The following is an 11,863-nucleotide window of genomic DNA, read 5'->3' as shown; positions in this document are numbered from 1 at the left end:
GGCGAGAGGCGGACGGCCCGTGGGCCCTGCGTGTTCAGGGCCGGTGTCAGAGAGAGGGACCTGAGTCCCCGAGTGACCGGGCGGGAGCAGACAGCCCGTGGGCCCTGCGTGTTCGGGGCTGTGTCAGTCGTGGGGCTGAGCCGGGTTCCACTGGGCTGTGTCCTTGGGGGACCCTGACACGCCCGCTGTCCCTGTGCTCCCCACAGGCCACCCCCGGTCACACGGCCCAGACCTGCGACCCTGAGGCCCAAGCTCTCTGAAGGGTCTGTCCGCACGCGGGAGACGCCGACACCCGCTGCTGGCACGGCGTCCAGGGACCGAGGCTCACCCGCCGGGGACTGCAGAGGCCAGGCTGCGGTGGGACCGTTCTCGCGGGTCTCTTGCTGCGTGGAATCGGACCTGCCCCGAGGTCGTGGGTCTGCACCCCAGACCTCCGTGCACACGCCTGGCACACACGCGTGTCCCGCCTAGCTGAGGCCGGAGGTACAGTGGGGTGACAACTGTGGGAGTCTCTGTCTGTCCTTCTCTCCTGGAAACATTTCATAATCATTATTAATACTAAGTTTTGTAAAAATCTCAGCTTCTTGAGATGAAGAAAATGGCACTACGGTTACGTAACTGGACTCGCACGTAGTCGACCGCGGTTCAAGTCCCGGACCCGGTGGCTTAAACTCACGCCAGGCGCGTGTGCGTGTGCGTACCCAAGATCCCGAGAGGAGAATGGAGGAGAAGGGATGGCAGTGTGGCCATCCCCCCGTGGGTGATCTCTCGCTTTCTATCTCTCTGTCTCTCTTTGGTGAGAGCGCTCACGCCTTATAGCAAAAATTAAAAAAAGAAAAAAACACTCTGAGCTTCTCAGCTTTATTTCATTTTTTAAAAAAAGATTCATTTAACTTTATTTATTTAAATTTGACCATAGAGGGACAGAGTGAGAGACAGAGACAGAGAGAGAAGGGAAGAGAGGGGAAGTGAGAAAAGAAGCCGCGAGGTCCGGGAATCAAAGAGCGCGTTCACCGCGTGGGAGTCCAGTGTCATAATCATTACGCCATCTGCTGGTCCCCAAATCGGATTTTTTTTTTTAAAGAGATATTTGTTCTAGGGCATGTGCACTTGCCGGAGAGACAGAGAGACAGAAAGTGAGAAATCACCCCCGTGCCCGAAATCCCAGGAGGAGGCTGGGAGAGAAGGGATTTCGGCATAGCCATCCCACCCTGGGAAGTGCTTTAAAAATAAGTAATTCAGCAAAACCGAAAGAAAGCCCAGTGTGGTGAAACGCAGAAGGAGAAGAGAAAGTGAGTTGCGCAGTGTCTATACAGGGCCGACGGGAGAGGCGTTTCCACTTATAAGAAACACTGGGCAGAGAAATCGCCAGGCAGAAAGGGAGTTCGGGGTGGCCGGGGACCGGCCGTCTGCCTGGAGAGCACGGGGGTGTTCTTGCAGGGACGAAACAACCCGGGACTACTTAGACAGGCCTGTTCCTCAACCCGATGCCCCACGGTGAGTTATTTATTTCTTATATTTAAAGCTGTGATTGTATATATTACGTATTGTTATTATTTTAAATCGGCTATCGGGCACATGTGCTTACCAGAGAGAGAGAGCGAGAGAGAGAGAGAGAGAGAGAGCGGGAGAGAGAGAGACAGCAAGAGCGAGAGAAAGCAAGCTACCAGGTCCGGGACTCAAACCGTGGTCGGCCATGTGGGAGTCCAACGCGTTAACCACTATGCCGCCTGCTGCCCCTACAAAGCGGTGTGTTGTTGTGGCACCTAAATTATTTTTAAATTTTATGTATTCATTCATTTATTTTAATTTGACTAGAGAGAGACACACACAGAGAGAGGAGGAAAGTGAGAACGCAAACCACCAGGTCCGGGGCTCGAACCGTGGTCGGCCATGTAAGAGTGTCCCGCGCCATCACCACCACGCCACCTGCTGGTCCCCATATAAATTGTTTTCCACTTTCTGATGTCATAGTCTCATTCTAGTCTTGTACATCCTGTGTGTTAATTTAACTATTATTTTAATTTAGGTTTTTTTAGAGATTTTTGCCACAGGGCGTGTGTGCCAGACAGAGGGACAGAGACGGTGAGAGAGTGAGTGAGAACCACCCCCAGGGTGGATGACCACACTTAATCCCTTTTCCTCCGTCCGCTCTCCAGACTCGGGGCACGCATGCACACGTACCTGGCTTCAGTCTCTGGCCGCTGGGTCTGGGGCTCGAACCAGAGGAGTTGGCCACGTGAGATCCAGTGTCTTAACCACTACGCCACCTGCTGGCCTCTTCTTAAAAAAGATTTATTGTTTGGGACCAGCAGTTGGCATAATGGCTGTGCCGCTGGACTCCCATGTAGTCAACCGCGGTTCAAGTCCCGGACCCGGTGGCTTAAACTCACGCTGGGCGCGTGTGTGTGCGTGCCCAAGATCCCGAGAGGAGAATGGAGGAGAAGGGATTGCGGTGTGGCCATCCCCCCTGGGGGGCAATTTCTCGCTTTCTGTCTCTCTGTCTCTCTCTCTCTGGTAAGCACATGCACCCTTTGGCAGAAAAGAAACTTTAAAAACAAACCCTGCAGGCCCGTTCCATAGCCTGGTGGTTAAAGCAGCCAGATTCCACATGCCCAACCCTATGGTTCAAATCCTGGACCTGGCAGCTCAAGCAACATGCCAGGTGCATGCGTGTGCGTGTCCAAAATCCAGAAAGGAGAGACCGATGGAGGAGAAGGGATCGCGGCGTGACTATCCCCACGGGGTGTTTTCTCCCTGTCCCACACCCGCACCCTCTGGGAGTAATAATAATAATAATTAATAGCAACAGCTCAGGCAAGGGACGGACCAGACGGCGCGGTGGGAGGAGTGGTCTATGAGGAACCTCTGCGTGTCAGACGGTCCGTGGTCACGGGCGCCAGCTCCATAGCCATGCCCGATGAGGTGTGATGGGAGACGGACCCCAAGGCCACACAGCAGAGGCCAGCGGTGGCGTGCTGGTTAAGGCAGCTGGGTCCCACATGACCAGTTTCATGGTTCGAGTCCTGGCCCTGGAGGTTTCCAAAGCATGGCAGGTGTGTGTGCGTGCGTGCCCAAACCCCGAGGAGACAGCAGTGGAGGAGAACAGGTTGCAGCGTGGCCATTCCCCCATGGGGTTCTCTCTCTCTCTCTTTGCTGAATGCACACGCCCCTGGAAAATAAATGAAAAGAAACCTAGAGGGGCGTGCAGAGATTCCTCCCGTGTAGTTCCCCATTATTAATCTCGTGGGTGGGGTGCACGTTTGTCACAACTGGCGAGCCGAAACTGAAATGTTACCGTGAGCCAACCCATTGGCACAGGTTCCATGATGGCTTCTTTATTGTATTAAAGAATGATTTGATCTAACGGTACTTATCTTATTCAAGTATTTTAATGTGACCAGAGAGGGCAGAGGGAGAGAGGGAGAGAGAGGGAAAGCGAGAAAGCAAGCTGTCAGGTCCAGGACTCGAACCGCAGTTGGCCATGTGGGAGTCCGGCGCCCTTCACCACCGCCCCACCTGCCGGAAACATGACGGTTTCTTCTTAGCACTGCGCGTTCTGTGGGTTTATACTAACATACCGTGGCTGTATCGTTTCACTGCCCTAAGGCTCCCCTGGACTCTGGACCAGCACATGGTGTGGAATTTAAAGTGCTAGCTCCCAGGTGGCCGACGGGGGTTCAAGTCCCAGAATGGGCAGCTTGCTCTCTGTCTCTCTCTGTGTCTCTCTTGGTGAGCACAGATGCCCTGTAACAAATTTGAAAGAATAACAAAGTTAATAAATAATTCTTAAAAAAAAACAAACAAATTTGAAAGAATAACAAAGTTAATAAATCATTCTTAAAAAAAAAAAACATAACTGACCCTGGTCTCTGGGTTAGAAGGCGGCAGGGACGTTAAGGGGCTGGTTTCCATACGGCCAACTGGGCAGTTCAAGTCCTGGACCCGGCAGCTTGAAAATCACGCAGGGCGCGTGTGCGTGCATGCCCAAAATCTCAATAGGAGAATGGAGAAGGGATTGCGGCGTGGCCATCCCCCCCTGGAGGTGATTTCTCACTCTCCCTCTCTGTGTGTCTCTCTCTGTCTCTCCCTAGAGAACACACGTGTCCTCCGGCAAAACTTTGGAAAACTTCCGCTGGATTCCAGCTATTCGTTCTCCCTTCTATCGTACCCGGAGACAATCACGGTTATTTTTAGGGTCTCCAAAGATGTATTTGGCTTTGCCAGAATTCTAAATAGCTAGAATCCTATTGATAGATCATGCCGTGTTTTCAGACCACCTCTGTTCACCTACTAATGTGCGTTTAAAGCTCTTTCCATATTTTTCCAAGAAAGGGACTTACCTTTTCTCCCCCCCCCACTTATGTTTTTGCTATTGATGTTGCGCACATGCATGCTCCAGAGACAGAGAGACAGAGAGAACCTTCCCAACGTGTGTGGTCACACCACCATCCCTTCTCCAGCTTTTCTGCATTGCATCAGGATTCGGGGCACCCGCACACCTGGCTCGTTTTCTGTGTCCCCACTGGGACCGTAGTTAAGTTAGAATGACCAGGGACCAGCAGGTGGCGTGGTGGTTAAGGCACTGGACACTCCCACATGGCCAACCATGGTTCAAGTCCCAGCCCTGGTCCGGATGGCTTACTTTCCCACTCCCCCTCTGTGTGTGTCTGTGTGTCTCTCTGGTCCAATGACAATACATGAATGAATAAATAAAAGTAAAGAAATCATTCTTTTAGAGAAATGCCGTCAGGCATGTGGGTGGGACCTAGTTCCCAACACGGCCCATAACCACCGTACCACAGGTCTGGCCCTGTCTTCTTCTTCTTTCTTTCTTTCTTTTTTTCACTTACCCTTTTTAACTGTTGTAAAACTCAAGTTAAGGGAAAAAAGGGGGAGCCAGCAGGTGGCGTGGTGATTAAGGCACTGGACTCCCACATGGCTGACCATGGTTCGAGTCCTGGACCTGGCAGCTTGCTTTCTCACTTTCCCTCTTTCTCTCTCTCTCTCGTGGGCATGCACTGTAGGAAATTTAAAAAAAAAAAGATAATAAATAAAATTAAACTTTGAAAAGTCGAAGGACCGGGACCAGCAAATGGTAGCATGATTACATTGTTGGTCTCCCACACCGTCAACCTTGGTTCAAGTCCTGGACCCGGCAGCTTAAAACTCACACCGGGCGTGTGTGTGTGCGTGCCCAAGATCCCGAGAGGAGAATGGAGGAGAAGGGATTGTGGCATGGCCATCTTCCTGGGGGGTGATTTCTCGCTTTCTGTCTCTATGTCTCTCTCTCTCTGTCTCTGTGGCATGCACTTATGCCCTATAACAAAAATCTCTATTGAAAAAAAAGAAGAAAGAAAAAGAAAGAAAGGCATTTAACATTGGTGCTCCCTGTCAGCCACGGAATGAGCTTCACCAGGAAGGCAGGACCTTCACGTGTGGTGACTGCTCGGCGGTCCTAGGACAGGCAGAGAGCCGGGGCCATGCTTCGTGGGAGGGGACCGTGTTGCAACTCCTCCGTTTCGGGAAGTAGATTTTGCAGAAAGAAGAAGTGAGGTGTCCACGCCCGGTTTCTAGGTCGCGTAGGCTCCGAGGTTGGCGGGGAGCTGCGGCTGGTCTCTGGATAGAGGGGTGGTGGAGGGTTTTAAAGAAGGCCGGCTCCGTGGCCTGGTGGTCAGGGCCTACTGGGTCCCACATGGCTGACCACGGTTGGAGTCCCGGTCCAGCAGCATGCAAAGCACAGTGCATGTACGTGTGAGTGTAGAAAATCCCAGTGGGGTGCCTTGACGGAGGAGGCCTCGAGGCTGGGCCGTGCCCCACTGCGGTGGCTCGCTCTCCGTCTTTCCGTCTCTGGCTAGCAGGTACTCTCTCTAGCAAACTGTTTTTCTAAAAGGAAAATGGAGAGGCCGGAGGGTGACATGGTGGATAAGGCACTGGACTCCCATGTTGACAACCCAGGTTGGAGTCCTGGACTTGGCAGCTTGCTTTCTCAATTTCCCTAGCTCTTTCTATCTGGTGAATTAAGAAATAATAATACGGTGGGACCAGCAGACGGAGGAATGCTTACGTTGCTGGAGTCTCATGTAGTCAACTGCGGTTCGAGTCCTGGAGCCGGCAGCATGAAGCTCACGCCGAGTGTGTGCTTGGCCAAGATCCCAAGAGGAGAATGGAGGACGAGGGATTGTGGCGTGGCCCTCCCCCTTAGGGGGTGATTTCTCACCCCCCATCTCTCTCTAGAGAATGCATATGCCCATGGCAAAAACTTGACCAGAAAGAGATGAAAGAGAGAGAGAGACAGAACGAAAGAGAGAACGGAAAAGAAAGAGAAAAAGAAACAAAGAAAAGGAAGAAAGAGAAAGAAGGAAAAGAAAAAGAAGAAAGAGAAAGGAAGGAAGGAAGGAAAGAAGGAAGGAAGGAAGAAAGAAAGAAAAAAGAAAAAGAAAGAAGAAAGAGAAACAAAGAAAGGGAAGAAAGAGAAAGGAAAGAAAAGAAAAGGAAGAAATTAAAAGAAAGATAAAGAAAGGAAGAGAGAAATAAAGAGAAAGAAAACGAAAGAAAAAGAAAATAGAGGAAGAAAAGAAGGAAAGAGAGAAGCGAAAGAAGAGAGAAAAAAGAAAAAGAAATAAAAAGAGAAGAGAGAAAAAAAGAAAGAAAAAAGGAAGAAGGAAAGAAGGAAGAAAAACAGAAAGAAGAGAAAGAAAGAAAGAAGCAAAAGAAAGAGAGAGAAAGGAAGGGAGAAAAGAAAAGAAATCCCCCGTTCCAGGTGCAGGACTTGAGCTGTGGTTGGCCATATGGGAGTCCAGAGCCCTAGTCACCACGCCACCTGCTGGCCCCAGGGCTGCGTGATTTAACCCTGAGTGAAGCGGGCCAGACTATGAAAGAGAAGCATGGTATGTCCCCACTTCATACTGGGTGGACAGGGGACCCACAGGTGGCGTGATGCTCACGTCACTGGACTCCCACGTAATTGACCACGATTTGAGTCCCAGACCTAGTGGTGTGAAACTCACGCATGTGCGTGCATGCCCAAAATACCGAGAGGAGAATGGAGAGAAGGGATTGTGGCGCGGCCATCGATCCTGGGGGGTGATTGCTCGCTTTCTGTCTCTGTTTCTATCTCTCCGGTGCGAGCACGCACCCTCTAACAAAAATCTTCTCTAAAACCATAAATAATGATAGAATACTGTCCCGGAGATGCCCACGTCCCGGTCCCCGTGTGGGAGACGCAGTGATGTCCCGGAGACGCCCACGTCCCGGTCCCCGTGTGGGAGACGCAGTGATGTCCTGGAGACGCCCATGTCCCGATCCCCGCGTGGGAGACTGAGCATGTCCCTGCGAGTCCTCTGCAGCCCGGCGACCCCTCGGTGCCGGCTCTCTGTGCCCACCCGTGTTGGTGTTCGCAGACCCGCTCTGGGAAGCACCCTCCGGTCCCCTCCAGGAGCGCCATGTGAGGACGGGTTTCCCGTGTGTCCCTCAGGTGCCCGGTGCCTCCGGCTCTCCCCATGGGGCTCCTCGCGGTGGCCCTCCTGCTGTGTGGGTCCGTGGACGTGGTGACCCTCCTGGTCCCGGAGCTCCCAGGTGAGTGTGGGCGTGGACTCCATCCCCGGGGCGCGGGATGCAGCCGGTTCCAGCCGCCTGCCTTACTGTCTCCCCGCTTTGTTAAGAACCGTGTCCGCCCGGTCGGCCCAGGAGAGCCTGTGTGGGTGGAGAACGAGCCGTGGTGACGCTGCAGAGGATAACGCGGGGGGGCTCGCTCAGGTCCGGAGGGCGCGTGGCAGACCCTGAGGAGTGTGGTCGGATGCTCTGGGAGATTGGGGACTGTTCCATGGTGGCATTTAGACCAAGCGTCATTTTAAAAAAGAATCACTTTATCTAACTTGATTTATTTACTTATTTTAATTTGACCAGAGAAGGACAGACAGAAAGTGAGAAAGCCAGCCGCCAGGTCCAGGACTTGAACCGCGGTTGGCCACGTGGGAATCCAGCGCCCTTAACCATCACGCCACCTGCCGGCCCCTGTCATTTTATTTTCTTTTATTTGTAAGATATTTTTGCCACAGAGTGCATGCACTCACCAGAGAGAGAGAAAATGAGAGCTCACCCCCCTGGGGGATGACCACGCTGCAGTCCCTTCTCCTCCATCCTCCTCTCGGGATTTGAGGCACGCACGCACACGCGCCCGGTGTGACGTTCAAGCCACCGGGTTCGGGATTTGAACCGCAGTCGTTCATGTGGGAGTCCAGCCTTACCCACTCACTGCGGCACTCGCTGGTCCCGAAAGCGTCATTTTTGCAAGTTGAGCTACGTGGTCTCCAAACAGTCAGGGAGAGGAAGACCCCGTTACCCAACTTCCCCCGGGATTGGATCGGCCCCGCCGTCATGTGCCCTGGAGACTCTCGGCCCGGAGACGTCTGTCTTGCCACCCAGGGAAGGGTTGGTCAAGGGAGGGAAAACGGGGACAGTCAGTTTCTGAGTCCCCGTGGTCACCGCCCGCAGGTCCGTCCACCGTGGCACCGACGCCCCGTCTACACCTGAGGTTCAACCCGAGGACGATGACACTATCTTGGAACTGCGAAGAAAACTCCACCAGCACCAGGTGCCTGATGGTCCCCGACCGGAACGGACCGATCGAAAAGACGGTACACGGCCTGCCCCTGCCCGGCCCCCGGGCCGCGTCCCCACACAACACAAGCACACACGTGTCGCGTCACTGAGACGGGAAGGGCTGGCTCGTGTCTGTCCGGGGACCTGAGTCCCAGGGCTCAGAGCGTGTCTGACCTAACGGGAAATCACCCCTCAGGGGGGATGACCATGCTGCAATCCCTTCTCCTCCATTCTCCTCTCGGGATCTTGGGCATGCACACACACGCGCCCGGCGTGGGTTTTAAGCCACCGGGTCCAGGACGCGAACTGCAGTCGACTACGTGGGAGTCCAGCGACATAGCCATGACGCTAACTGCTGGTCCCTCTGGTTGCACCTCTTTAGCCCAGGAAGAACGAGTGTAGCTGCACCTTCCAGGCCCGTCCTCTGCACGGAGGCGCCACGTTCCAGGTCCAGATTGAAACCAGTCACAGGTGGTTCCAAGAAAGATTGCTCTACGAGAATCCAGGTGGGTAGTGCAGCCCGGCGGCCCCTCTCCGCCACCTCCACCCGCCGCCCAAACAGATCCCCCACCTGCTTTTAAACACTCCGGGAAATTGGGACCAGCAGGTGGCATAGCGGTCATGTCGCTGGACTCCCACATGGCCGACCATGGTTCAAGTCCCAGACCCGGTGGCTTGAAACTCACACCGGGCACATGTGCGTGCGTGCCCAAGAGAGGAGAGGAGGATGGAGGAGAAGGGATTGCAGCTTGGACTTTCCCCTGGGGAGTGACTTCTCACTTTCCCTGTCACTGTCTCTGTCTCTGTGTCTCTCTCCCCGGTGAGCACACGCATCCTAAACAAGAACACTTGTTTAAACAATAATAATAAAATAACAATAATGACTAAACAAGCTGGTCGATGGAAGATTTAGTGCTGAGCGAAGCAGGCCAGTCTATGAGCGAGAGGCACGGTATGTCCCCACTCAGGACTACCCACGTCCGCGCTCCGTGGTGGGAACGGAGATACCGCCAAGTAGGAAGGTGTGGAGGAAAAGCCGGATCCCAGAGCCAGTCCAGGAGGAGGGCGGGAAATGGGGAAAGGCGAGAGGAAGGAAGCAGGGGGAGAAGCAGCAGCAAGACACGGAAGGGACACGGAAGTGGGGCCTTACGTGTGTGGAGGACGCCTGCAGTCATGCTCTTTGAGCCAACACGCAGTGTACCCAGGGTAGGAAAGAACCATTCGGTGGGCTGTACTGACACGCGCTGATCGAGTGTAAAGGAGAAGTCATTACATTAAAAAATGTCCAAGAATTATTTACTTGACTGCATTCATTTATTTTAATTTGGCCAGACAGAGAGAGAGAGAGAGAGAGAGGGAGGGAGGGAAAGTGAGAAAGCAAGCTGCCGAGTCCAGGACTTGAACTATGGTTGGCCATGTGGGAGTGTCCACTGCCCCAACCACCACACCACCTGCTGGCTCCTAAATTAAATTTTAAAAATGAAGAAAAAAAAAATCGGTATAGAGCACACACTGTTGCCAGAGAGAGAGGGAAAGTGAGCAATCTTCTCCGCACGCCCCCGGGGGGATGGCCACGCTGCCATCCCTTCTCCTCCAGGATTTAGGGCACGCACGCTCACGCGCCCGGCGTGAGTTTACAAGTCTCTGGGTCTGAGACTCGGACCGCCCAGTCGGCCACGTGGGACCCACGCCTTAACCGCTATACGACCTGGCTGGCCCGAGATTCTCCCGTCCCCGGCCTTTGTAAGTGGCGTCCAGGGAGGGTGATTTTGTCTCTGCCTGTCCCCAGGAGCGGAGGGCACGGGCGCCGAGAACTTCTCCTGCGTCATCTACGAGGCCGACTTCATGAACTGCACCTGGGAGAAGGGCCCCGCGGCCCCCGCCGACATCCAGTACTTCCTGTACATCCGGGACACGAAGTGGGTGTCGCGCTCTGTGTTTATTTTATTGTTTCTTTGTCTTGTTTAGAGAGGTGTTTGCTATAGGGCATGTGCACTTGCCAGAGAGACAGAGAGAGACAGAGAGACAGAAAGCGAGAAATCACCCCCCAGGGGGAATGGCTACGCCGCAATCCCTTCTCCTCCATTCTCCTCTCGGGATCTTGGGCACGCATGCACACGCGCCCGGCGTGAGTTTAAACCACCGGGTCTGGGACTCGAACCACGGTAGACCATATAGGAGTCCAGTGACATAGCCATTATGGCATCAGCTGGTCCCTATTCACCGTTATTTTTCCAGTTTGTTGTAGAGATGTGCATTCACCAGGAAGACAGAAAGTAAAAAGCCGCCCCCAGGGGGGATGGCCACGCCCCAATCTTTTCTCCTCCATTCTCCTCTCGGGATTTTGGGCGCCTTCACACATGAACCTGGAGGGTTTTTGTTTTGATTTTAAGAATTATTTGACTTGGGAACCAGCAGTTAGCGTCATGGCTATGTCACTGGACTCCCACGTAGTCGACCGCGGTTCGTGTCCTGGACCTGGTGGCTTAAAACTCACGCCAGGTGCGTGTGCGTGCGTGCCCAAGATCCCGAGAGGAGAATGGAGGAGAAGGGATTGTGGCGTGGCCATCCCCTCTGGGGGGTGATCTCTCGCTTTCTGTCTCTCTGTCTCTCTCTGTCTTTCTGGTGAGTGCACGCGCCCTATAGTGAAAACCTCTCCAAAAAAAAAAGAAAAATTACATAAAAAAAAAAGAATTATTTTATGTATTCATTTAAATTTGACCAGAGAGGGACAGAGAGAGAGAAAGAGAGATATAACGAGAAAGCAAGCGGCCAGGCCTGGGACTCGAACCGTGGTCGGCCATGTGGGAGTGCAGCGCCTTAACCACCACGCCCCCTGCCGGCCCTGCTCTCTAGCTCTTCAGGTGACCATGATCAACAGCGGAGATAAACATGCGGCGTTTTCTTAGCTTCATTCATTTTTCTTTGTTTTTGTTCCGGATTGCGCAGGGGCAGGAAGGAAAGGGAATGTCCCCATTACATGCGTGCCTCGGGCACACACGTGGGCTGTCACCTGGATGACCTGTCCGCCATCCCCTTCTGGAACTACTTCCTGGTGAACGGGAGCAGCCGGGGGCCCGCGATCCGGTTCTTCGACTCCGTGCTGTCCATGAAGGACATGGGTAAGGACGAGGGCAGACGACGCTTGTCTGTGCTTAAGCTTATAGGGCCTGTGGGCTCGCCGGAGAGAGACAGAGACGGAGAGAGAGAAAGTGAGAAATCACCCCCCAGGGGGGATGGCCACGCCGCAATCCCTTCC

At 53.6% G+C, this 11,863-nt stretch overlaps 1 protein-coding gene across 2 annotated transcripts in view; it reads left to right on the top strand.

The window, feature by feature from the left end:
• The window catches only part of CSF2RA (colony stimulating factor 2 receptor subunit alpha), a 21,244-nt gene that overhangs the window by 4,300 nt on the left and 5,081 nt on the right, over positions 1–11,863 (top strand). For both annotated transcript variants that reach the window (XM_027766709.1, XM_027766711.1), the window contains exons 2-6: positions 7,476–7,578; positions 8,497–8,639; positions 8,987–9,110; positions 10,394–10,523; positions 11,554–11,726. In XM_027766709.1, the coding sequence (XP_027622510.1) occupies positions 7,503–7,578; positions 8,497–8,639; positions 8,987–9,110; positions 10,394–10,523; positions 11,554–11,726 (646 nt within the window). In that variant the 5' untranslated portion in view covers positions 7,476–7,502. The remainder of the gene's footprint in view (positions 1–7,475; positions 7,579–8,496; positions 8,640–8,986; positions 9,111–10,393; positions 10,524–11,553; positions 11,727–11,863) is intronic.

This window comes from Tupaia chinensis, unplaced genomic scaffold (genome assembly GCF_000334495.1).
Source record: "Tupaia chinensis unplaced genomic scaffold, TupChi_1.0 Scaffold143644_1, whole genome shotgun sequence".
In the NCBI taxonomy this organism is placed as follows: Eukaryota; Metazoa; Chordata; class Mammalia; order Scandentia; family Tupaiidae; genus Tupaia; species Tupaia belangeri.
Note: the sequence above shows the minus strand (reverse complement) of the source record. Positions and strands in the feature narration are given on the sequence as shown.